Source organism: Daphnia pulicaria, chromosome 2, assembly GCF_021234035.1.
Source record: "Daphnia pulicaria isolate SC F1-1A chromosome 2, SC_F0-13Bv2, whole genome shotgun sequence".
Classification (NCBI taxonomy): domain Eukaryota; kingdom Metazoa; phylum Arthropoda; class Branchiopoda; order Diplostraca; family Daphniidae; genus Daphnia; species Daphnia pulicaria.
In genome coordinates, this window is record NC_060914.1 from 11,414,644 (window position 1) to 11,436,295 (window position 21,652).

Genomic DNA, 21,652 nt, shown 5'->3' on the forward strand with positions numbered 1-21,652 from the left:
TACGGGTTAACTAACACTAACGCAATAATACCAACAATACGATGATCCACGGTGATGACGAGTCTCGGTGTCGGTCGCGATTCCACCGAGTTTCGTTCGCACCAGGAGCAGGGGTAACATCCGACAGAGACTGGTGACGATTGTTAAAGATGAGAAAATCCATCTTCTCGACGTCTCCTCTGCATTACCTGAATAAAGAAAAAACAATTCTTATTAAGTGACATGCCAATAAAAGTTACATAATAGTCACATAATATATATAAGTTCATTGATATGGTTTTTTTGCTCAAAACTTCAAAGGCCAATTTAAATTGCTTAAAATCTGCCTAACAATGTTGAGAACTGTACACATAACAAAGCTCACTTGCTAGTCTAAAAAAAAAATCCGGAAGTAAACCGGAAGTAACCACAGTGCCTCAACCCTTGAGCTGTCGTCAAAATAAACTACATATTCGTGATCCCCATGAAATTTGGGGTCGATTAGGTGTGATTTAAATGAAATCCAAAATTTGGCCAAAATCGAGAATTTTCCTGAACTTATAGTTCAGGAAAATTCTCAAAACCGGAAGTACGCGTACGCACAAAAAATAACATGAACTTTACCACAAATTTTACGAGGATCACGAACATGTGGTTCTTTTGTTCCTCGAATGAATATTTACTGAACTACTGACTGAAATGAAAAAAACCGGAAGTAGAAAAAAAAGCAAATATCGAAAATTTAACAAGTGAGCATTGTTGTCGGGATAGTTATCGTCAGTTTTCACTAAAAAATTTCCACTTAATAGCTGCCGATAAATGTTAAAAGAGATTTGCAAAGTAACTGAAACTGACTGTTTTGACAGCTGAAAATGATCGAACAGCCATCTAGCGTTAGAAAAAAAGAAACACGTCTAACGTCTAACTAAGGATCACTTTTCCGCGCAAGAAGGATCTGATTTTGGAATTATGACACGGACAGAGTTCAACGCAAATAGATTACTAGTAGATAATCTACGAAAATAAGTCAATTGTCCGGTACCTGGCCATAATCCCGTGGTGAGTGACTGTACAGGTGTGTCACAGCAACTGAAGTGATCCAACTCGCCAGTTAAGCAAGAAAAGTTGTGTAGCAGGCTAGCAGATAAGAAACACTGAAGTAGTGAAGCTGGATGAACGTACGTCTTGAAGTCTTGAAGATAAGGATGGAGCAGAATGTTGGTGGAAGTCCCTCTTCTGTCATGGACAAAATCCAGCATTGGCTCAAGGATGTCCGTGGGGATCTTGCGTGCTCTGTAAAAAAAAATGTGTTATATTAATGAAAATATAAAGATTCAAAAAGCATATCAATCTTTACATTTTCTAAGATGCACACTAAAATGTTCATGATGAAAAACCGCAATAATGGAATTACAGCAACCAACTGCATTATACTTCTCAGGTGGGATAAATTTTCTGATGTTAAAGAAAGAGTTATGAAGTATAGCAGTAGCGTGGTGATAGGTGATATTGATGCTTACCTTTATCATAAGGGTGATGATTTAGTAAGGCATTTGAACGACATCAGTGTGGTTGGTGTGGTAGCAGTAATAGCAAAATACCTTATCTCCGCACATATTTGTATCTACTATATGTGTGCTTCAAACATGAGTTTTAGGCTTTTCACAGCATGAGGATCTAATGGATGGAAAGTGACTGAGCGCTAAGTCAACTTGTTGGGATGACTGACAGTAAATATGCATCTACAATTTGAAGAAATAAGTTGGTATCATATGAAAATAAGGAAACTAGGTAAAGATAAACCTACCTGAGATACGAAGTTCAATTTGGTATTGGAAATAACAGGAATATAAGTATAATTAGCAACAATTCGTTTCGTCCATTTCGCCTCGTTTCATGACATGCATGACATAGAAACAACAAGGACGACAGTAGCGAAATCTAGTAATGAGTTTTGAATCTTATGTTAGTTGCACAATCACAATCACACAAACATGACAAATGACATTACACGTCGTAACTATCAAGTTCCTTCAAAACAAATAAAAAAGTTAAACAACGGAGATTGGATTATGAGTTTACTGTTTTTAAGTAATAGATAACACAATCCTTAGCTAATAATTCTTACTGCATTCTTGACTAAATATTTTCAATAGTTTGTAGTTTCAGGTGAAGTTTTCGCGTGCACCTGTGGCCAACTAGGTGCTCGTGAGTCGTGACAATATAAATTATAAAATTGTCCAATCCAATAAGCAAGCTCGCAAGCTATGTCTTCTGAAGCTAAATAATTTCTGTTGCAAGGTAGGTTTTTTACAAAAATGTAATTAACTGTGTTCTTTAAGGTTTATAATGTTCATGTTAACTTTTCCCTGTCAAGTTTTTGTAAATCTTTAAGATATTGGCTGTACCATCTCCTCTTTGACCATGGTTAAATGTGACATTATTGATGATTATTCAAACATTAAGAATCAGAAAGTATCTTTGTATTCCAAATTTGGTATTCCAAAATCTGGACAGCAGAAAAACAGTTTCAGCATTTTCAGAAATTCAACATATTAGACGTCGACCGATATCGCGGCAGCCGGAATCAATTACTTTTCAACCGGTTTTCTATATCGCTTTCTTTTGAGCTGACTAGGCTGATGAGTGCGCAAGTGAATCTGAAGCAAGTAAGTGCTATGGAAACGCATTTCGCAAAAGGTACATTCGTGCGGAGTTTCACGGGTATGGCGCTTTTCGTGTGCAATCAGACTTGCCTATTTCCAGTAACAGAAAAAACAAAATGTCAAATTTGTACAATAAAAAAATAATTAAATTAAACTCACCTTAACTGTCAACTTTGCAGGACAATAAGAACACTGATAACCTCGAGATGGGTCATGCATAGACTATATTGATGAAACGAAAAATTGTTTATACATTAAATAAAACTACGGAAAACTTAAATTGTACCTTATGATCCGTCAGAATCTGCTTCGTCAGAAAAATTTTCTTGCAAACGTCACAAGTGTATGCTTTTTCGGGATGTTGTGACAGCATGTGTTCCTATGAGCAATATCATATATGATATTTTCAAAATATTTTATCCCATTTTTCTGATGTAAGTAGTGATTTTAAACAATACCTTGAGCTGCATCAAATTCGAGTAAGTGAATTCACAGTCTGGCTGTGTGCAACGAATAGCTGCAGGAATTCCAGTGTAGGTGGTAAGGTGCTTTTCGTAAGCCAACTTTCGTCCCTGACAAAATTCTTTTCCACAGTACTCGCAGCGATAATCGATTTTGACGCGTTTCCTTAGGCTGAAACTAAGTAAGTTAAAGAAATTATGTGGAACAATTTCACGGACAATTTCTGCTTAAACAATAGCTATTACAACCAATAAAAAAAGAAATAAAATACTGTTTTCGTTTACTAAATTTAAAAATGCAAGAAAAAAAAATTTATACTCTTCAACCGGTCCCTTTACTATTTCATTTTCTTTCGTTTCATGTCTACTCTTATAGTGGAGGACGTAGGCGGATCTAATGGGATCGTCCAGAACATACAAGCGGTTTAGCAAATAATAGACAGACGTAAGTACGATAATGTTCATATCACCTTGAACGATAAGATTTTCCGCAAATATTGCATCCAAAGGGTCTCTCGCCTGTATGGGTACTGTTAAAAAGAATTGCAATCATGCACACGAATTAAATTTTTAAGTTGACAAATAGATAGATGTTACCGAATATGGCGAACAAGAGTTCCTTTCTCTCGAAATTTCTTGTCACAGTATTTACACTCGAATGGCTATAAAATAATTTTTATTAATCTCCTTCCAATAAATAAGATAAAATTACTGTTACCCTTTCATCTGTATGGATCCTTTCGTGAATACCCAAACGTTCTTTCGAACTTACAGTATGTCCACAAGTGCTGCACACGAACTTTTTGAGGGGTTTCGTACGTTCCTCTCCACGATGATTCAACCGAATGTGAGAGTTTAGGCTAGATCTAAACACAAACGCTCGACCACATAGTTCACACAAATGAGATTTGATTCCACTGTGCAATTTCAGATGATCTTGAAATCCCTTGGCGTGAATCATTTTGCCGCACTCGTTGCACTGTTTTTTGGCTAACAGAAGAACAAAGTTGATCAGGATTACAGTTCAGAAAAAAAGAAACAAATGCTGAAAAATTACGGCCAGATTTCTTGGTAGCTGGGAGCCTTAGTGTTTCATTTCGACATTTCTGCTGAAGTTCTTTCGATGCCTTTAGAATTGAACGAGCTATTTCTTTGCTCCTGTAAACACATTAAATAGTCTGTTAAAAACTGCAATTTGCAATGACAAAATGTTATAATTACTTGTTGAGCATCCATGAATACCGCAGATATTTCCTTTGAAATCGTAGTTTTATCATAACTTCATTCTGCAAATAGCACTGCGCCAAAGCAAAATCGCCGTCGTCATCTACGTCAATTTCATTTTCAGTGCTGCTGCTTCCATTTAGCGAATATTCACTGTCTGACTCCACAATTCCATCCGGTGAGTATTCACTATCTGATTCAATGATAACACTAGACGAATCTTCACTTTCCAAGTCACTGAGTTCACTATGCGATCCCCCATGATTCTGGACGTTTGGTTCACTCGGATCGTCGCCACGATAATCTTCATTTGGTCTATTTTCGACGGTCAATTCGTCCTCACCGATTTCACAAATATTACCACTGTCGATTGGTATCAGAAGTGGGTCCGCGCTTAGGTCAACCGGAGTTATCGTGTTGCACGGTCCAATAACATTTACATTTGTTGAAGGAAGATTACTTGAATTGGATATGTTGTTTCTGTTGTTCACTAAGCTTCGTTTAATTGTTTGAGGCATTAGTGATAGACATTCGGTGCAATAATTGCTTCTCTCCGAAGCAAGCAACAGACAATTTTTCGACCGATTAGTATGCGGAGGATTTAAAGGTGGTGAGGATCCAAGTAATTTCGGATCAGAATAGCCGAGACACTCTGGAATGTCGTCGTAAAACTTCAATAACGTGGTGAGTTTACTGACCGTTGAGCATTGATACTTGAGAGTTTTGGGGAAAACTTGTCGACCTCGGACGAAATAACGAACAGTATGTGTAGAAATACTCATATCACTGACATATGCGTACTCGCCCACTATTATGGATTTGGTGTACTCGAAGTTGCTTTCATCTAGCCATTTAAACTTGGAACAAATCAATTGTTTTTTCTGAAGAAAACATTCTTGCCAGGACCATGATGGAGGAAGGATAGCTTCTTTAGGGTTTAACAATTCCCGGCGTGAAACAGCGAGTTTGACTTGACCAAAATCTTCAGCAGTCGGTAAAATAGGTCTTAATAATAGTTCTTGTTGTGAAACCTGTGGCGAGGGACCTTGATTAAGTGAAGTGACACTTTCTTGCAAAACTTGGTTAATTGATGACTGTTGCTTGTTTTGAGGGGTATTTCTGATCTCATAACTAACAGGAACTTGAGATGTTGGTCTTGTTAAATTACTTCTGATTGGATGTGCCAATTTTATAAAATTTCCTATGGGTGATGTTGAAAGTGGAAGGACCGTTTCTTTAGGATTTAAGGTGATTTTCAATGTTAAATTGTCATATTCTTCAATGTTTTGACTACTATTTTTTTCTAACTGCAGCCTTGGTGATGAAGATGGCACTAGAGATTCTTTTCTGTTACTTTGGGTTTTCTTTGAAACACCTGGAGATCTCTCAGGAAGAATAGGTTCTACACTGCTGTGGTTCGCTTTTGGTGGGTTCACAGTGACTTCATCTAAAACAATGATTTAAGGCACAGTAGTAGTTGCCCCATCCTTAAGAGCCAATGGCCTCACAGCAATTTTCCTAATTTGTTGCATATAGTTCCCTGTAGAAAAAGGAAATTATAATAAATCAAAAAATGTTCTAACATATTGTTTACTTACCAAGATAATGTTTGGGGATGGCTCCACCTACAAGCCGCCAAGGTAATGAATCACTAACTACTGTTGGTCTATCTTTACCCCGATCAGTTGTTGTTTTTACAATATCTGCATCATCAAAGTGCTTGTGACAAACTGAGTGAAACTTTTCGAGTTTCAGATCATTCCGACCAATAAATTTCTGCCAAAGGTGTACTGTTTTCTCTTCCTTAGGTCTGAAAAAATGTACTTTTTCTTTGCATGATTCATATCCAGATTTGCAACCCTTTACATAGCATTTGGCATTCATCCTACATCAAACACAAACAAAAATAAACAAAGAGTTAAACATTGAAGAGAAATAACAATGACACATCCTTTGATATTTTGAGAGAAAATAAATGAATAATTGTATCCAGCATTAGGTCTTAATGAGTTTTGACCTATACATTTTTTCCAAAGCTTCAGTGTTCTTATCTTTTGGCTTGAAAAAGTACAATGTTTCTTTGCATGGTTCATGTCCAGATTTGCAACCCTCAACATAACATTTAGTACCCATCTTTAAATGAAAAGCACACAAAGTCACAAATTAGCTAATCACTTTTCCCAACCTTTTCTTGTGTTAAAGAAAAAGTAAAACTCACTCGAATCTCTATTTCAAAACATAGCTTTGATTTTTCAGCTTCCCATTGCTTTGCATTTACATACATCAGCAGACGACAAATATTCTACAACGCTACAACATTTAACTTATTTCTGTAATGTGTAATTGACTCTATGACTCATTTCTATTTTGACGTTATTTATTTTATTCCTACTGCGTAATTAAAATGAACTAAATATATAAATTTTGATTTATTTAATTCTTAATGCAAGAAAAAATTAAACACAGCAACACTGGACATATTGCGTACGAACCAAAAAAGCCCGGCAAAGATAAATCTAGAGCCAACTCTTTGCGATTCTCTCTTAATAATTCAAAAATTGTAATTTCAAAATAACTTGATATAATTTTTGAATATGGAATTATGTTTGAAATATTATTTTGAATACGTTTATCGACAAATAAAAATGCTGCTGATTGAAATCATTTATAAAAAGTTCGAAAGAGAGCGAAAAGTTATCACTGCAAATGAATATCCAGGTTGGGCAATATATATAAGACCTCGATCAAAATCCAAAATCATCGAACTATTCAGTGGAGCAGAATCTTTTCCTTGAACCTTAGCAGTTCCAAGAAAGTGAACAAACACGTATTTTTTCGAGCTTAAGCTATTTCAATCAAAGTAGAGAATGTTTTTCAAAAGTGATTTTCCATCAATACCGAAGCCTTTACCTGGTAGGAAAAAGGCGTACCCCAACATCGAGAGTCGTCTAGTACCTATTTCTGTCCGAAGGTTGTCTAAAGTTGAGCCTCGTGACATTGTGCAAAGTCTGTCCGTTTCACGATTCTCCTCGACATTAACACCGGGATGCCCACCATCGAAGATACCCGTAAGGAAACAGGATGGCTCTTTGTCCGCCAAAGTCAAATCCGCGCCGAAAGAAGAGGACAATAACGACGATAGCATCATTTTCTTTCACTGGTGTGAAATTTCTTCAAAAATTCCTGTTCGGGTTAAATCGTTGCATCGTACTGATTCGCGTCCTCGAAATGCCATCAAAGAGGTGACGCATTCTGGTAATCTTCCAGCCGTCCCACGGAATAAACCTAAACCAATCAGTTCCGGCGATGCTATGGCCAGCAACTTCCAGAAGCGCGTCCTGGTCAATCGGAAATCTAATATCCCAGCACGGTTGATGCAGAATTCACCAGCAGGGGGAAAATCGCCCGAAAATCATCATCTGAAAAAGTCTGATGGACTGTCTTGTGGTATGAAATGCAACTGCGTAATTCTACCGGCAGGTATACCTATCAATCGTGAGACTAAGCCCGTTGTTGCAATTCCTCTTGTTAAATCGACGGATGATAGGGAGCAAATTGGATCGTCGGATGAGTGTCTTCTTTCATCGACGGATGATAGGGAGCAGATTGGATCGACGGATGAGTGTCTTCTTTCATCGACGGATGATAGGGAGCAGATTGGATCGACGGATGATAGGAAGCAGATTGGATCGTTGGATGAGTGTCTTCTTTCATCGACGGATGATAGGGAGCAGATTGGATCGACGGATGAGTGTCTTCTTTCATCGACGGATGATAGGGAGCAGATTGGATCGACGGATGAGTGTCTTCTTTCATCGACGGATGATAGGGAGCAGATTGGATCGACGGATGATAGGAAGCAGATTGGATCGTTGGATGAGTGTCTTCTTTCATCGACGGATGATAGGGAGCAGATTGGATCGACGGATGAGTGTCTTCTTTCATCGACGGATGATAGGGAGCAGATTGGATCGACGGATGAGTCTCTTATTTCATCGACGGATGATAGGGAGCAGATTGGATCGTTGGATGAGTGTCTTCTTTCATCGACGGATGATAGGGAGCAGATTGGATCGTTGGATGAGTGTCTTCTTTCATCGACGGATGATAGGGAGCAGATTGGATCGACGGATGATAGGAAGCAGATTGGATCGACGGATGAGTCTCTTATTTCATCGACGGATGATAGGAAGCAGATTGGATCGACGGATGATAGGAAGCAGATTGGATCGTTGGATGAGTGTCTTCTTTCATCGACGGATGATAGGGAGCAGATTGGATCGACGGATGAGTGTCTTCTTTCATCGACGGATGATAGGGAGCAGATTGGATCGACGGATGAGTCTCTTATTTCATCGACGGATGATAGGGAGCAGATTGGATCGTTGGATGAGTGTCTTCTTTCATCGACGGATGATAGGGAGCAGATTGGATCGTTGGATGAGTGTCTTCTTTCATCGACGGATGATAGGGAGCAGATTGGATCGACGGATGATAGGAAGCAGATTGGATCGACGGATGAGTCTCTTATTTCATCGACGGATGATAGGAAGCAGATTGGATCGACGGATGATAGGAAGCAGATTGGATCGTTGGATGAGTGTCTTCTTTCATCGACGGATGATAGGGAGCAGATTGGATCGACGGATGAGTGTCTTCTTTCATCGACGGATGATAGGGAGCGAATGGGATCGTTGGATGAGTGTCTTCTTTCATCGACGGATGATAGGGAGCAGCAGATTGGATCGACGGATGAGTGTCTTCTTTCATCGACGGATGATAGGGAGCAGATTGGATCGACGGATGAGTCTCTTATTTCATCGACGGATGATAGGAAGCAGATTGGATCGACGGATGATAGGAAGCAGATTGGATCGTTGGATGAGTGTCTTCTTTCATCGACGGATGATAGGGAGCAGATTGGATCGACGGATGATAGGAAGCAGATTGGATCGTTGGATGAGTGTCTTCTTTCATCGACGGATGATAGGGAGCAGATTGGATCGACGGATGATAGGAAGCAGATTGGATCGACGGATGAGTGTCTTCTTTCATCGACGGATGATAGGAAGCAGATTGGATTGTTGGATGAGTGTCTTCTTTCATCGACGGATGATAGGAAGCAGATTGGATCGACGGATGATAGGAAGCAGATTGGATTGTTGGATGAGTGTCTTCTTTCATCGACGGATGATAGGAAGCAGATTGGATCGACGGATGATAGGAAGCAGATTGGATCGACGGATGATAGGAAGCAGATTGGATTGTTGGATGAGTGTCTTCTTTCATCGACGGATGATAGGGAGCAGATTGGATCGACGGATGAGTCTCTTATTTCATCGACGGATGATAGGGAGCGAATTGGATCGTTGGATGAGTGTCTTCTTTCATCGACGGATGATAGGGAGCAGATTGGATTGACGGATGAGTGTCTTCTTTCATCGACGGATGATAGGGAGCAAATTGGATCGTCGGAGAAAGCAGTAAGTATCGAAACTACTGTAATATTGCCAACAGAAGATGAAATGAAGGCTGCAAGGAAGAAAGCCAAAAAGGCGAAGAAGAACTTTGATTTGGCTGCTAGGAGACGGGAAAAGAGGCGAGTAGAGAAATTAAAAAAATCTTTACTTTCTGAACAGCCAACCGGCAACCCGGGCGAGATTGACGTCATTTCGACGATCGAGGATTTCGTTCCATCCGTTCCGACGTCTCTTCCCGCATTGCCAGAGATTGTAGCGGACTTGGACACGGTTAATAATATACCTGATTATAATGGAACGACATTTCCGGACACTTGCATCGAGCCTGCTGATTTGGACGTCTCTGGTGGGCAAGTGAACTCGACTAATGCAACACCCGAATCGACAGAGGTTCATCCCCAAAGCCACACCTCACCGTCTGAAATTGAGAAAGAAAGTTCGTTATACTCCCAGCAAATGAACGAGCACTACGTGGAATACATTCGAATATCAAACTTGCCTTATACAGCACCAGGCGAGACAATCGTAGCCTTCTTTGAAAATCTAATTGGGCCTGTGCGGTACTTCAGCATGTTTCTGGATGAAAACGGTATGTACACGGGCAAGGCATCATTAATTTTCTCCAATTCTGGCGATGCTTTCAAAGCGATGTCCCGCTGTCGCCTTGGCTTACAAATACAGGGACGTAGGATACGAATGAAACTCTTTGGTGATGGATTGGAGCTGCATCCGGGTGATTTTATTTTACCAAGCGACCTAGCCTCCGGTTTCAACACAAGTTATTACATGCTGTAGGTGTCAGAGAGCTCGAGGTACCCTGGAACTTCAATAGAATTATTTTCTTTTCTTATGTCTTCATTGCCAACTTCTTTTTTTATCATTCATGCCTCTTCTCTACCCTCGATTCTGCACCCATAACGGTGGTATGTCTTGAGGGGTCGTTTCCTGCCGCTCCGGGCGGCCGCACCAAAATATGCGGCTCTGGGCTGGCAGGGACGGCAAGAGGGGAGGTGTGTGTTCTGTTATTATTTCCCGCTTGTTTTCTACTTTCGATTCTGCGCCTATAAACGGTGGTATGTTTTGAAAGGTCTTTTCCATCGCTCCGGACGGTCGCACCAAAACATGCGGCTCCGGGCCGGCGGGGAGGGCAAGAGAAGAGGCCGGTCAGAAATCGCTTCTCAACCACCTAACTAAAAAAACTATCCATCACTAACACTACTCTGAATCCACCCCCCTGTACAGATTGTATATATGCTGAAATAGAAAAAAATATGTCATGTTTCTTAATACAAGGGTTCTCCCCGCTAAACGCAACCGGTTTCTGTTCTAAAATGTTTTAAATTACGAACTTTCTTTACTTCATAAGTCATAAAAAAAAAAAAAAATTAAACGATCAAACCATTAAGGGAATCAACACACCGTTCCGTGCTCATGACTTATTTTAAAACTTTGGGGACCCGAGTCTCCTTTAGAATTTACACTTAATATCACAAGGGAAGCAAGCTGACGGTAAGTTGCGACAAAAAAAGAAACCAGATCTTGTTGCAACGACGTATGGCCCTGCTTTTCTTCTATGTTACATTAGTTCGGCTAGGCTTCATGAATCCCCGTGAAAATATTAAGATTTAACTGTTGTAATTTTAGCAAATTTCCAAAGCAACATAAACCCAGGTTCAGTCAAAGTACTTGTCTAGTTTAAGACGGGGGGCTATGTTCATGGATTGGAGCTCCTGAAAGAGAAGTTTGCAGGCGTAAGGAATGCGGAGCGAGGAGACAGAAGCGCTTGACCGGCAGAAATGGCACCATCCGAAATAACCCATCAGTCCGCACTCATTGCAGACATCGACGTTAAAAGCATCACTCGAAATCATCAAACGCTCCAAAATCAGCATGCTACAAATGAAATTAAAAAAAATCTTACTTGAAGCTCACACAACTTGATGAATGAGAGGAATGTCAAACCTTGAGCCGTATGCGATCAGGCAATCGCGTTCCATCTCACCAAGACGAAGTCCACCGTCACGGGCTCGACCCTCTGTCGGCTGCCGAGTAAGAATGGCTCTGGGTCCCTGAGAACGTGCGTGCATCTTGTCCATCACCATGTGCTTCAACTTTTGATAGTAGACCTTGACAAAAAAAAAAAAGGCAAAACAATTGATGAAATAAATGGAGATAAAATCATTTGCTGTAGATTACCGGTCCGAAATAGATATAGGCCGTTAATTGCTCCCCTGTTGTACCAGACGTCATACACTCTTTCCCTTGGTAATTGAATCCGTGCTTCATCAATTCTTCACTCACATCTTGGACCTAAAAAGTTAAAGACGTGACATGAAAAGAACAAATTCCGATAAATAATTAACGTGGTTGTACCTTGGATCCACCAAACGCTGTGCCGTAGTGAAACTTGCCTTCCATAAGACCTGCTTTGCCAGCTAAGAGTTCAATCAGCTTACCCACTGTCATTCGAGAAGGAAAACCGTGAGGGTTCATGATAACATCCGGGCAAATTCCAAGCTCAGTGAATGGCAAGTCTTCTTGCTCCGCAACAAGAGCTAGAAAAAAAACAAGGGTTTTAAATACAGCTTCTTGAAATCCTTACAAGATAGTTTACCAGTAACTCTTTTTTGGCCGTGCCGACTATTAAACTTGTCGCCGATTTCAGGTCGACGAGTTTGTCTCAACTGAATTTTTATAATGTTCGCCTCTTCGGCATTGGACGAGAACATAACTTTCTCAACGTATGACGGAATCGGACCTTTATAACTAAATTTTAAAATATTTAACTAAAGAAGAAAAGAACCAAGTTCAAAGTAGAACCCTACGTAATTGGCACATCTCGATACTCCGGCAATGGAGCAGCTGCTGCTGGCACTCCAGGAGTAACGACAACCGCAGAAACAGTCGGCATAATTTTGTTAATCAAAACCTGCCGTATAAAATGTATTCAATAATATACACAGTTTACCATAAAGGGCGTAAAGAAATACCTGCTTAGGTTAAACAGGTTGACCAACGCAAGCGAAACCATCGATGTCAATGATTTCATGTTTCCAGGCAGGTTTCTTGGTTACTGGATCAATCATAGGACCGTTGACACGATCCGAGGTTCCATTATTGTACCGCTTCAAAGCGCATTTTGCATTTTTGTAAACGATACAGCGACCGTAACCTGAACTCGAACAGATATAGACATTAGCAAATGGAGGGCAAACAACTTAATAAAAAAAAAACATGAACTTTACCACAAATTTTACGAGGATCACGAATATGTGGTTCTTTTGTGCGTCAGATCAATATTTACTAAACTACTGACTGAAATGAGTAAACCGGAAGTAGAAAAAAAAATCAAATATCGAAAATCTAACAAGTGAGCTTTGTTGGGGGAATAGTTATCGTTAATTATCACTAAATATTTCAACAAAATAACTGCCAATAAATGTTTAAAGAGATGTGCAAAGTAACTGAAACTGACTGCTTTGACAGCTGCACATTTTCAAAAAGCCATCTAGCGTTAGAAAAAAGAAACGTCAAAGTAAAACTTTGCTTACGCGCAAGAACTCCAAGAAGGGCCTTATTTTGGAATTATTTCACAGACACAGACTTTAACGCAACTAGATTATAAGTAGATAATCTACGAAAGTAAGTCAATTGTCGGGTACCTGGGCATAATCCCGTGGTGAGTAACTGCAGGAGTGTAACAGCAAAGGGTAGCGACCACTGAAATGTTCCAACTCGTCGGTGAAGCAAGACAAGTTGTAGCAGCAAAAACAGTGAAGCTAGATGAGCGTACGTCTGGGAGATAAGGATGGAGCAGAACGTTGCTGGATGTCCCTCTTCCTTCATGGACAAAGGTCAGCATTGGCTTAAGGATCTATAATATGTGCTCTGTAAAAAAAATGTATTGCATTAATGAATTGAAAATATAAAAATGAATAAAGCATTTCAATCTTTACCTATACTAAGAAGCACACTGAAGTTTTCATGATAAAAAACCGCAAAAATGGAAATCACAGCAACCAACATCTTTACTCCTTAGGTTGAGGTAAATTTCCTGATGCTAAAGAAATTGTCATGAAGTATTGCAGTAGCGTGGTGATAGGTTATATTGATGCTTACCTTGATCATATGGGTGAATGGTGCTGAATTTGGCATTTGACGTGGTGTGGTTGGTGTGGTAGCAGTAATGGGGAAATACCTTGTCTTCACACATTTGTATTCCACGATATGTAAGCTTCACACATGAGTGTTAGGCTTTTGACAGCATGATGGGACTATTGGATGGAAAGTGACTGAGCGCTAAGTCAATTTGTTGGAATGACTGACAGTATGCATCTAGAATTTCAAAGAAATAAGTTGTTACAGTATAAAAATAAGGAAACTAGGTCAAGTTAAACCAACATAATTTTCGAAGTTCAATTTGGTATTTGAAATCACAGGAATATAAGTATAAATTAGCAACAAATTGTTTCGCCCATTTCGCCTTGTTTCACGATGTAAGAACAACATAGGCGACACTGGCGACATCTAGTATTGAGTTTTTAATCCTAAGTTGGTTGCACACTCAAAGCTCAAATTATTGGAGTTCTATTGTCGGGTATTTTTAAAATAAATTGGGGTTCTATTGTCGGTGGGGTTTTATTGTCGGTGGAAAAATATTTCAAATAATTTTTAAAACTTCTGTGTATGCGACAGCCGACAGTAGAACTCCGACGTCAGTAGAACTCCATAGAGGCATAAGACCTCCATTTTTAAATATTATTAAAAATACCCGACATTGTGGTAGAACGACGTCAAACGGTAAAAAAATGCCACAGTAAACGTAAGGGCAAAATGGCAGGATCGTCGCTTGCTAGTTGCTAGCCACTTGCTTTTAAATTGTAGAATAAAGATTTAAGATTACATCATTTTTACAAATAAATGGAGAATATTGTAGGAAAAGATAACCCCACTTTTAAAAATAGTGAAACAGCTAACGTATTTAACTATATAACATAACTGAGAAGTGAAGCTTAATCGGGTTTTCAGTGTTCAGGGTTTTCTGATGAAGATTGCACGAAGACATTTGAATGCTTTGAAATCGTTAGAAGATGTGATTTATTAAATAATAATCTCAAAATGAAGATCGTGATTTATGGGAATTAATATTTAGGGTAGGCAGCAGGAGCTTGGTAAGCTGGAGCGGTGTAGGCTGGAGCAGTGTAGGCTGGAGCGGTGTAGGCCGGTTTTTTGTATTCAGGAGCCTTGTAGGCAGGGGCAGCGTAGGAAGCAGCAGATTTGTATTGGGACTCAACGTACTCGGGGTACTTGGCTTCGCCTTCGTATTTCACGTCAGCGGTGTATCCGTTGGCGTCAGCCTTGTAGGTGACGATCTGGACGCGGCTGTCGGGGAGAACCACACGGTAAGATCCGGTCACTACGTTGTAGTCAGATTTTTCGTTGTGCTCGAAGTCAGTGTAAGATTCTTTATCCTGGACATCGTATCCGAAGCTGTAGGGTTGAGCGGCCTGAAAATGTGGCAATTCAACCACAAAGATGAATTATTTTCATTACTTACATAATTTTAATCATGGTTAGTTAATTAATTGAACTTCAACTTACGTATGTGACTTCTTCGTATTTAGGTGTCTCGTACTTGGGTGTCTCGTACTTGGGGGTCTCGTACTTAGGAGCTACGTATTTAGGAGCCTCATACTTGGGTGCATCATTTTTACAAATAAATGGAGAATATTGTAGGAAAAGATAACCCCACTTTTAAAAATAGTGAAACAGCTAACGTATTTAACTATATAACATAACTGAGAAGTGAAGCTTAATTAGTAAATTGCTCGAGGTCGCGAAGCGACCGAAGGGCAGTTATGATTGTATGTATAATAAAGCGAGACCTTAACTTATAGTGTTGACACTTGTATTTAGCCCTTTCAACGCAAACAAAAAACAAAAGAATAACGATATGGTCCGCCTCAGGACCTCAACGCCCCCTTTATCCTCAGACCTTTAAGGCTCGGGAAATCTTCTCAGGGCCGCTGATCCGAAAGAGTAGGCCAACTCTTCACCTTTTATGCTGGTTACTGCCAAATCCTCTTCCTCTGAAAGGAATGAAGAAAAACAACGATTAATAAAGTTAGGAGCGGGTTGGGGGGGTACCTTAACCTAAGTTAAGGTCTCGCTTTATTATACATACAATCATAACTGCTCTTCGGTCGCTTCGCGACCTCGAGCAATTTACTAATTGCATGTAAATCGCTCGACCTTAACTTATAGTGACTTCAAAGCACGTTAACCAGCCAAACCACTGGCACCACCTAGCACTTGGCTAGCCACGCTTTCTTTCTCGATTGGCCGACTGTAATGCTTGGCGAATACGCTTTCGGACGACCAGTTGCCCGAACGCAAAATTGTTTCGATTGATAAACCCGTCGCCACCGCCTTAGATGCGGCCGCCCCACGGGTGGAATGCGCTGAATAAATTGACGTGTCAATTCCTGCGTCGCCCAGAAAATCTTTGATCCATCTGGCCACCGTTGAAGCGCCGATCGGGGCGTGGGGGGATTTAATGCTTAACATAAGATTAGAGTTAGAATCATTCCTGAACTTGCGTGTTTCTTTACAATAATAATCAAGACACGAGACTGGACAGACGTTTGACAAAACCGTGAGCTTTTTTAAGGAGAAGATCGCTCCTGCTGAGCTAGGTGTCTGCGACTTTCTGAGCTTTGACAAGGCGAACTTCACTGCCGGCCCTGAGAAAACCATAGACGAAAAATCAATAGATGCAATCTCCGAAACTCTAAACAAGGAAGTGAGAGCCAACAAAATTACTAATTTCTTAGATAAAACTGCTAGGCTCAACCCGCTATCGGGGCCTAGCGACTCGATATAATCCAAAACTGTATCTGTGCTCCAAAACCCAGTATACTTTGGTTTGGGAGGGGAAGAATTAAAAATTCCTTGCATCAGTTTGACAACCAGAGGGTGTTTACCTACATCCCAGCCTTCTATCTTTTCCAGCGTACCGGACAATATTGACCGATACACATTTATTGACCTGTACGCTTTACCTTCTTCGAAAAGATCCGATAAAAATTTCAAAATCAAATTTAGAGTAGGAGACAAGGGATTTTCACTCCTCTTAGAGCACCAATGGAACCAAACGTTCCAGGCACTTTTGTAAGTAGCTGATGTGGTTTCGCGATTGCTGGCCAGGAGTAATTGCACCACTCCCTCCGAAAGGCCTCGGTTTTCATATCGTCGCCTGATAAGATCCATGCGGCCAACAGGAGGGACCCTCGCACTAGGAGTGGGTGGCTGGTGCCCGTCGCGTCCAGCAACAGGTCCTCGCTCGGTATCAAAATGCGGGCCGGCCGACAGGACAGCTCCAAAATCGTTGGCCACCACGGCTGAGACGGCCACACTGGGGTTACCATCAGCACGTCCGCTCTGTCCCTCCTGATCTTGATCAAGCATCGGTGGATCAGATTGAACGGGGGAAACGCGTATCCTTTCAGATTCTTCCAATTCTGAATGAAAGCGTCCAACGCCACCGATTCCGGCTGGGGTTTCCAGCTCATAAACCGCGCCACTTGCCGGTTCCAATGGGATGCAAATAAATCCACTTCCGGTGCCCACAGTTCCGACAGCTGGGAAAAGATGGACGTCTTGAGCTTCCAGTCGCTGGACTCCCGTTTCCATCTGCATTGCAGATCTGCGAGAGAATTCAATATTCCAGGGAGATGAACTGCGTGGACCGAAATTTTTCTACTCTCGCACCAACACATAATGTCCGCCGCTATATCGTTAAGACTTTTCGAACGCGTCCCTCCGGCTTTGTTTACATAACAAACGGCCGTGGAGTTATCCATCATTAAACGAATAGAAATTCCCTCCAATTGACTAGTGAAGGCTTTGAGAGAGTATAATGCCGCAAGAAGCTCTAATTCATTGATATGCCTCAGCCTATCTGCTTCCGTCCAAGGGCCCCTTGTCGAGACCCCATTAAGCACGCCACCCCACCCTGAGTTTGATGCATCCGAATAGATGGTCAGATCGGGATCCACCGCCAACATTGGCTTTCCGTTACATTTAATCAAATTAGCAACCCACCAGGACAAATTAATTTTAGAGCCGTTGTCTAATAAAACCAAAGAATTTAAATTATTTTCGAACCAGACGCAACCATCAATATAGAGCCTCTGCAACTCTCTATAATGGGACTGGGCAAAAGGAACGGCCTTGATCGCCCAAGCAAAAAGACCGAGGACTTTAGCAATCTCCCGTAAAGGTGCGGAACTTTTCGAAAACAAATTTTGACACAGACGAATGATTTCGTCAACTTTTTCCGCGCGTAAGGAAAGTGACAGGTTACGCGAGTCTACAATTAACCCCAGGAATTCGATTACTTGGTGGGGGGTGCCGATAGATTTCTCTACATTTATCACAAAACCACATTTTTCTAAAAGCTCCGTGGCAACCAAAAATTCCCGCTCCGCCTCCTTTTTGCAAGAATTTAATAGCAAAATGTCGTCTAAATAGATGACAAGACGAAAACCTTGGGACCGTAGGAAGGTCACAATAGGTTTAAGAATTTTAGTAAATAAAAAGGGGGCGGATGTCAGACCGAAGGCTAGCGTTTTGAATTGGAAAAGTTGCCCCCCCCCACCTGATTTGAATAAATTTTCTGTCCTCTTGGTGAAGAGGCACGGTAAGATATGCGTCCTTCAGATCAATTTTTGTAAAAAAATCGTCGGGGCGAATGATCTCTTGTAAAGAACTAACCCCTTCCATCTTAAAATGAGGGGAACAGACAAATTTATTTAAAGCTTTCAAGTTTACTATCGGCCTAAACCCACCCGATTTTTTGGGAATAATAAACACCCCACTGACAAAACATTGTTCCGATTCTTCAACCGGCTCAATAGCTTCTTTTCTTACAAGATCCTGAATTTCTTGATTACAGAGCGCCCATTGACTCTCCCCCATTTCCATGTTGCTTTGGTTACGAGCTTGAAACGGGCTCGCCAAAAACTCTAACTTTACACCCTGACTGATGCTTTGTAAGACCCAGGGATCACTCGACAAACATTTCCAGGAATCAACAAAATGTCTTAATCTACCTCCCACAATGGGCGGAGAATCTAAGGAATAATTAGGTACTAAAGATAATTTTTCCGACCTGATTGAGTGGTTTCCTCTGCTCCTGTTAAAGGTGCCGGATGAGCCGCCGTTATAGCCGTTGCTATAGCCTCCTTGACCGAAATTTCCTCCACGATGAGATCTTGATGAGGTGCCACGATAACCGCTGCTGCCCGCTCTAGGCCTTGATGACGAGCTATGGCTGCTACTAATGCTTCTAAGAGTTTGGTCGTCTGTTGCCTCCTTCACCATGTTCTTGATGAAGTGTCGACCAAAAAGCGAAGCGCACTCCCGCGGCTTGAAACGGTGGGGCTCCTTCAACAAGGAGAGAAATTTCGGATCCGAAACTTTCAGCAAATTTTCCCGTCGGCTGGTAGTCACATTGTGAAACGTGTGGCCCCAGAGACGCAGGGCCGTATCTGCTGCTTCTGCCAATGGAGAATCTCTCAAATCTGCGGATTCCGCAATTTTTTCTCTCAGGAATAAAAGCGGACGCGCTACATCCAAAATTTTGTACTGTTCAGCTTTCAGGGACCTTTCCGTAGCCTCCGCCTTGGACATCTCTGGAGTTTTAATGTCTTTGAAGCGGCGAGAAAAAGAAGAGTCTACCTGGGGACAAACTAAATCAAAACCAGAGTTAGGGAAACTCGGAATGAAACTATCACGAAGATTTCTGGCTTCCGGCGCGCTTAAAGAGGTTGTCATCCAGTTCCTGAAGACCTTCATTCTCTTCCTGGCCACCGTGAATTTGAACTGCTTCGATTCTTGACCCGGCGGCTGAACTGGCTGCCTATCTCCTGGCTGCTCATCTCCTGGCTGCTGCCCATCTGCCGGTTGTCCATCTCTTGGCTGATTTTGTTGAGCTCGCCGTTCTTCTGACTGCTCTCTCCTTAAACGATCTTCTTCCACGATTCGCTCCAACCTTTCTCTAGACCGTTCCCTCCGTTCACGCTCCAACCTCTCCTGTTCTGCCTCGTCTGGAGCTCGAGATCCGCGACGTGGGCTGCGAGAACGATCCGGCCGATCTTGGGCTGGACGACGCTCCCGTCTTGAACGACGAGAACGGCGAGAGGCTGAAGAATCACTTTCCGAAGATGACGAAGTTGAACTATCTGACGGCATGACCGTTTTGCGTAAGAGCCGAAAAGCGTCTGAGGATAAAGGGGGCGTTGAGGTCCTGAGGCGGACCATATCGTTATTCTTTTGTTTTTTGTTTGCGTTGAAAGGGCTAAATACAAGTGTCAACACTATAAGTTAAGGTCGAGCGATTTACATGCAATCGGGTTTTCAGTGTTCAGGGTTTTCTGATGAAGATTGCACGAAGACATTTGAATGCTTTGAAATCGTTAGAAGATGTGATTTATTAAATAATAATCTCAAAATGAAGATCGTGATTTATGGGAATTAATATTTAGGGTAGGCAGCAGGAGCTTGGTAAGCTGGAGCAGTGTAGGCTGGAGCAGTGTAGGCTGGAGCGGTGTAGGCCGGTTTTTTGTATTCAGGAGCCTTGTAAGCAGGGGCAGCGTAGGAAGCAGCAGATTTGTATTGGGACTCAACGTACTCGGGGTACTTGGCTTCGCCTTCGTATTTCACGTCAGCGGTGTATCCGTTGGCGTCAGCCTTGTAGGTGACGATCTGGACGCGGCTGTCGGGGAGAACCACACGGTAAGATCCGGTCACTACGTTGTAGTCAGATTTTTCGTTGTGCTCGAAGTCAGTGTAAGATTCTTTATCCTGGACATCGTATCCGAAGCTGTAGGGTTGAGCGGCCTGAAAATGTGGCAATTCAACCACAAAGATGAATTATTTTCATTACTTACATAATTTTAATCATGGTTAGTTAATTAATTGAACTTCAACTTACGTATGTGACTTCTTCGTATTTAGGTGTCTCGTACTTGGGTGTCTCGTACTTGGGGGTCTCGTACTTAGGAGCTACGTATTTAGGAGCCTCATACTTGGGTGCCTCGTATTTAGGAGCTTCGTACTTGGGAGTCTCGTATTTAGGAGCTTCGTACTTGGGAGTCTCGTATTTAGGAGTCTCGTATTTAGGTGCCTCGTACTTAGGGGCTACGTATTTAGGAGCTTCGTACTTGGGAGTCTCGTATTTAGGAGTCTCGTATTTAGGTGCCTCGTACTTGGGTGCCTCGTACTTAGGGGCTACGTATTTAGGAGCCTCGTACTTGGGAGAATCATACATGGGGGCTTTGTACTCAGCAGCCTTGTAAGAATCGGCAGCAGCAAAGGCGAAAAGGGCAACGAGGACGAAAAACTGCAATTTAAAAATAAAGAAATCATAATTATATTAATATCTAACAGAAATCGAACCGAAATATTCATGTTTTAAGTCTCCACAAGCGAACCGAAATGCTTCGTTGTATAGAAAGACAATTTCATCTAGTTGTTCTTCTAGGGGATTTACGCTTGCGTTTACGAATTTTACCTTCATGTTGGAGTAGTAGTTGACTTGCTTGAAACAGCTAGATAACTGATACTTTCAATTCGATTCGTCCGCGATTTTATACGATCACAAGAGAGTGATGCCTAATGGAATTTGTGGGTGTGGACGTTTTCCGGCTATATATAAAAAGAAGGTGAAGGTAAAACCACTAAACTAGATGTGTATACACTGACTAAAATTATAATATTAGACTGTATGAAAAACAAAAAATATATGCATTGTTTCCCAATTAATCGCTTGCCAATATTG

At 41.4% G+C, this 21,652-nt stretch overlaps 7 protein-coding genes and 1 long non-coding RNA gene across 13 annotated transcripts in view; 1 reads left to right on the forward strand and 7 right to left on the reverse strand.

Annotated features, from left to right (window-relative positions):
- Positions 1-2: 2 nt before the first annotated feature.
- On the reverse strand, positions 3-14,451 carry LOC124326603. Of its 3 annotated transcripts, XR_006915579.1 has the most exons (5): positions 14,212-14,451; positions 13,930-14,145; positions 13,767-13,870; positions 13,473-13,684; positions 3-188 (listed from the first exon to the last, which is right to left on the reverse strand). XR_006915579.1 is itself a non-coding variant. In XM_046785517.1 (4 exons), the coding sequence occupies exons 2-4, from the start codon at positions 1,406-1,408 to the stop codon at positions 7-9; spliced, it is 465 nt and encodes a 154-aa protein (XP_046641473.1). In that variant the 5' UTR covers positions 1,409-1,434; positions 1,500-1,668; the 3' UTR covers positions 3-6. The 3 variants fall into 3 exon arrangements, 1 of the variants encoding a protein (XP_046641473.1); XR_006915578.1 differs by lacking the exons at positions 13,473-13,684; positions 13,767-13,870; positions 13,930-14,145; positions 14,212-14,451 and adding exons at positions 1,022-1,272; positions 1,337-1,434; positions 1,500-1,668; XM_046785517.1 differs by lacking the exons at positions 13,473-13,684; positions 13,767-13,870; positions 13,930-14,145; positions 14,212-14,451 and adding exons at positions 1,022-1,272; positions 1,377-1,434; positions 1,500-1,668.
- Positions 2,441-6,780, reverse strand: LOC124326106 (zinc finger protein 252-like). Of its 2 annotated transcripts, none has more exons than XM_046784741.1 (12): positions 6,549-6,780; positions 5,929-6,215; positions 4,328-5,870; positions 4,164-4,264; positions 3,825-4,096; positions 3,704-3,768; positions 3,577-3,636; positions 3,426-3,500; positions 3,104-3,284; positions 2,932-3,024; positions 2,805-2,867; positions 2,441-2,735 (listed from the first exon to the last, which is right to left on the reverse strand). In XM_046784741.1, the coding sequence occupies exons 3-12, from the start codon at positions 5,110-5,112 to the stop codon at positions 2,571-2,573; spliced, it is 1,860 nt and encodes a 619-aa protein (XP_046640697.1). In that variant the 5' UTR covers positions 5,113-5,870; positions 5,929-6,215; positions 6,549-6,780; the 3' UTR covers positions 2,441-2,570. The 2 variants fall into 2 exon arrangements, with proteins under 2 accessions (XP_046640697.1, XP_046640698.1); XM_046784742.1 differs by lacking the exon at positions 6,549-6,780 and adding an exon at positions 6,516-6,534.
- Positions 7,823-8,389, reverse strand: LOC124326632. The gene has a single exon (XM_046785552.1). The coding sequence runs from the start codon at positions 8,273-8,275 to the stop codon at positions 7,859-7,861; it is 417 nt and encodes a 138-aa protein (XP_046641508.1). The 5' UTR covers positions 8,276-8,389; the 3' UTR covers positions 7,823-7,858.
- Positions 11,145-12,982, reverse strand: LOC124326388 (DNA-directed RNA polymerase III subunit RPC2-like). Its single transcript, XM_046785177.1, has 7 exons — positions 12,801-12,982; positions 12,636-12,739; positions 12,425-12,576; positions 12,184-12,365; positions 12,007-12,120; positions 11,773-11,936; positions 11,145-11,703 (listed from the first exon to the last, which is right to left on the reverse strand). The coding sequence occupies exons 2-7, from the start codon at positions 12,719-12,721 to the stop codon at positions 11,484-11,486; spliced, it is 918 nt and encodes a 305-aa protein (XP_046641133.1). The 5' UTR covers positions 12,722-12,739; positions 12,801-12,982; the 3' UTR covers positions 11,145-11,483.
- Positions 14,452-14,951: 500 nt separating the features above from the next.
- Positions 14,952-15,606, reverse strand: LOC124327745 (cuticle protein 21-like). The gene is made up of 3 exons (XM_046786741.1): positions 15,597-15,606; positions 15,412-15,482; positions 14,952-15,317 (listed from the first exon to the last, which is right to left on the reverse strand). Exons 1-3 carry the CDS (start codon positions 15,604-15,606, stop codon positions 14,952-14,954), a joined length of 447 nt encoding a protein of 148 aa, XP_046642697.1.
- Positions 15,607-15,726: 120 nt separating this feature from the next.
- On the reverse strand, positions 15,727-20,133 carry LOC124327746. Its single transcript, XM_046786742.1, has 2 exons — positions 18,983-20,133; positions 15,727-15,899 (listed from the first exon to the last, which is right to left on the reverse strand). The coding sequence occupies exons 1-2, from the start codon at positions 20,131-20,133 to the stop codon at positions 15,863-15,865; spliced, it is 1,188 nt and encodes a 395-aa protein (XP_046642698.1). The 3' UTR covers positions 15,727-15,862.
- A 152-nt stretch (positions 20,134-20,285) lies between these two features.
- LOC124326448 (cuticle protein 21-like) lies at positions 20,286-21,528 on the reverse strand. Of its 3 annotated transcripts, none has more exons than XM_046785283.1 (4): positions 21,386-21,519; positions 20,999-21,214; positions 20,807-20,893; positions 20,286-20,712 (listed from the first exon to the last, which is right to left on the reverse strand). In XM_046785283.1, the coding sequence occupies exons 1-4, from the start codon at positions 21,389-21,391 to the stop codon at positions 20,347-20,349; spliced, it is 675 nt and encodes a 224-aa protein (XP_046641239.1). In that variant the 5' UTR covers positions 21,392-21,519; the 3' UTR covers positions 20,286-20,346. The 3 variants fall into 3 exon arrangements, with proteins under 3 accessions (XP_046641239.1, XP_046641238.1, XP_046641237.1); XM_046785282.1 differs by having other exon boundaries at positions 20,807-20,848; positions 20,909-21,214; XM_046785281.1 differs by having other exon boundaries at positions 20,807-21,214; positions 21,386-21,528.
- LOC124326739 overlaps positions 20,346-21,652 on the forward strand; it is a 66,604-nt gene continuing 65,297 nt past the window's right edge. Inside the window, exon 1 of the long non-coding RNA XR_006915764.1 lies at positions 20,346-20,429. This is a non-coding gene — a long non-coding RNA (uncharacterized LOC124326739). The remainder of the gene's footprint in view (positions 20,430-21,652) is intronic.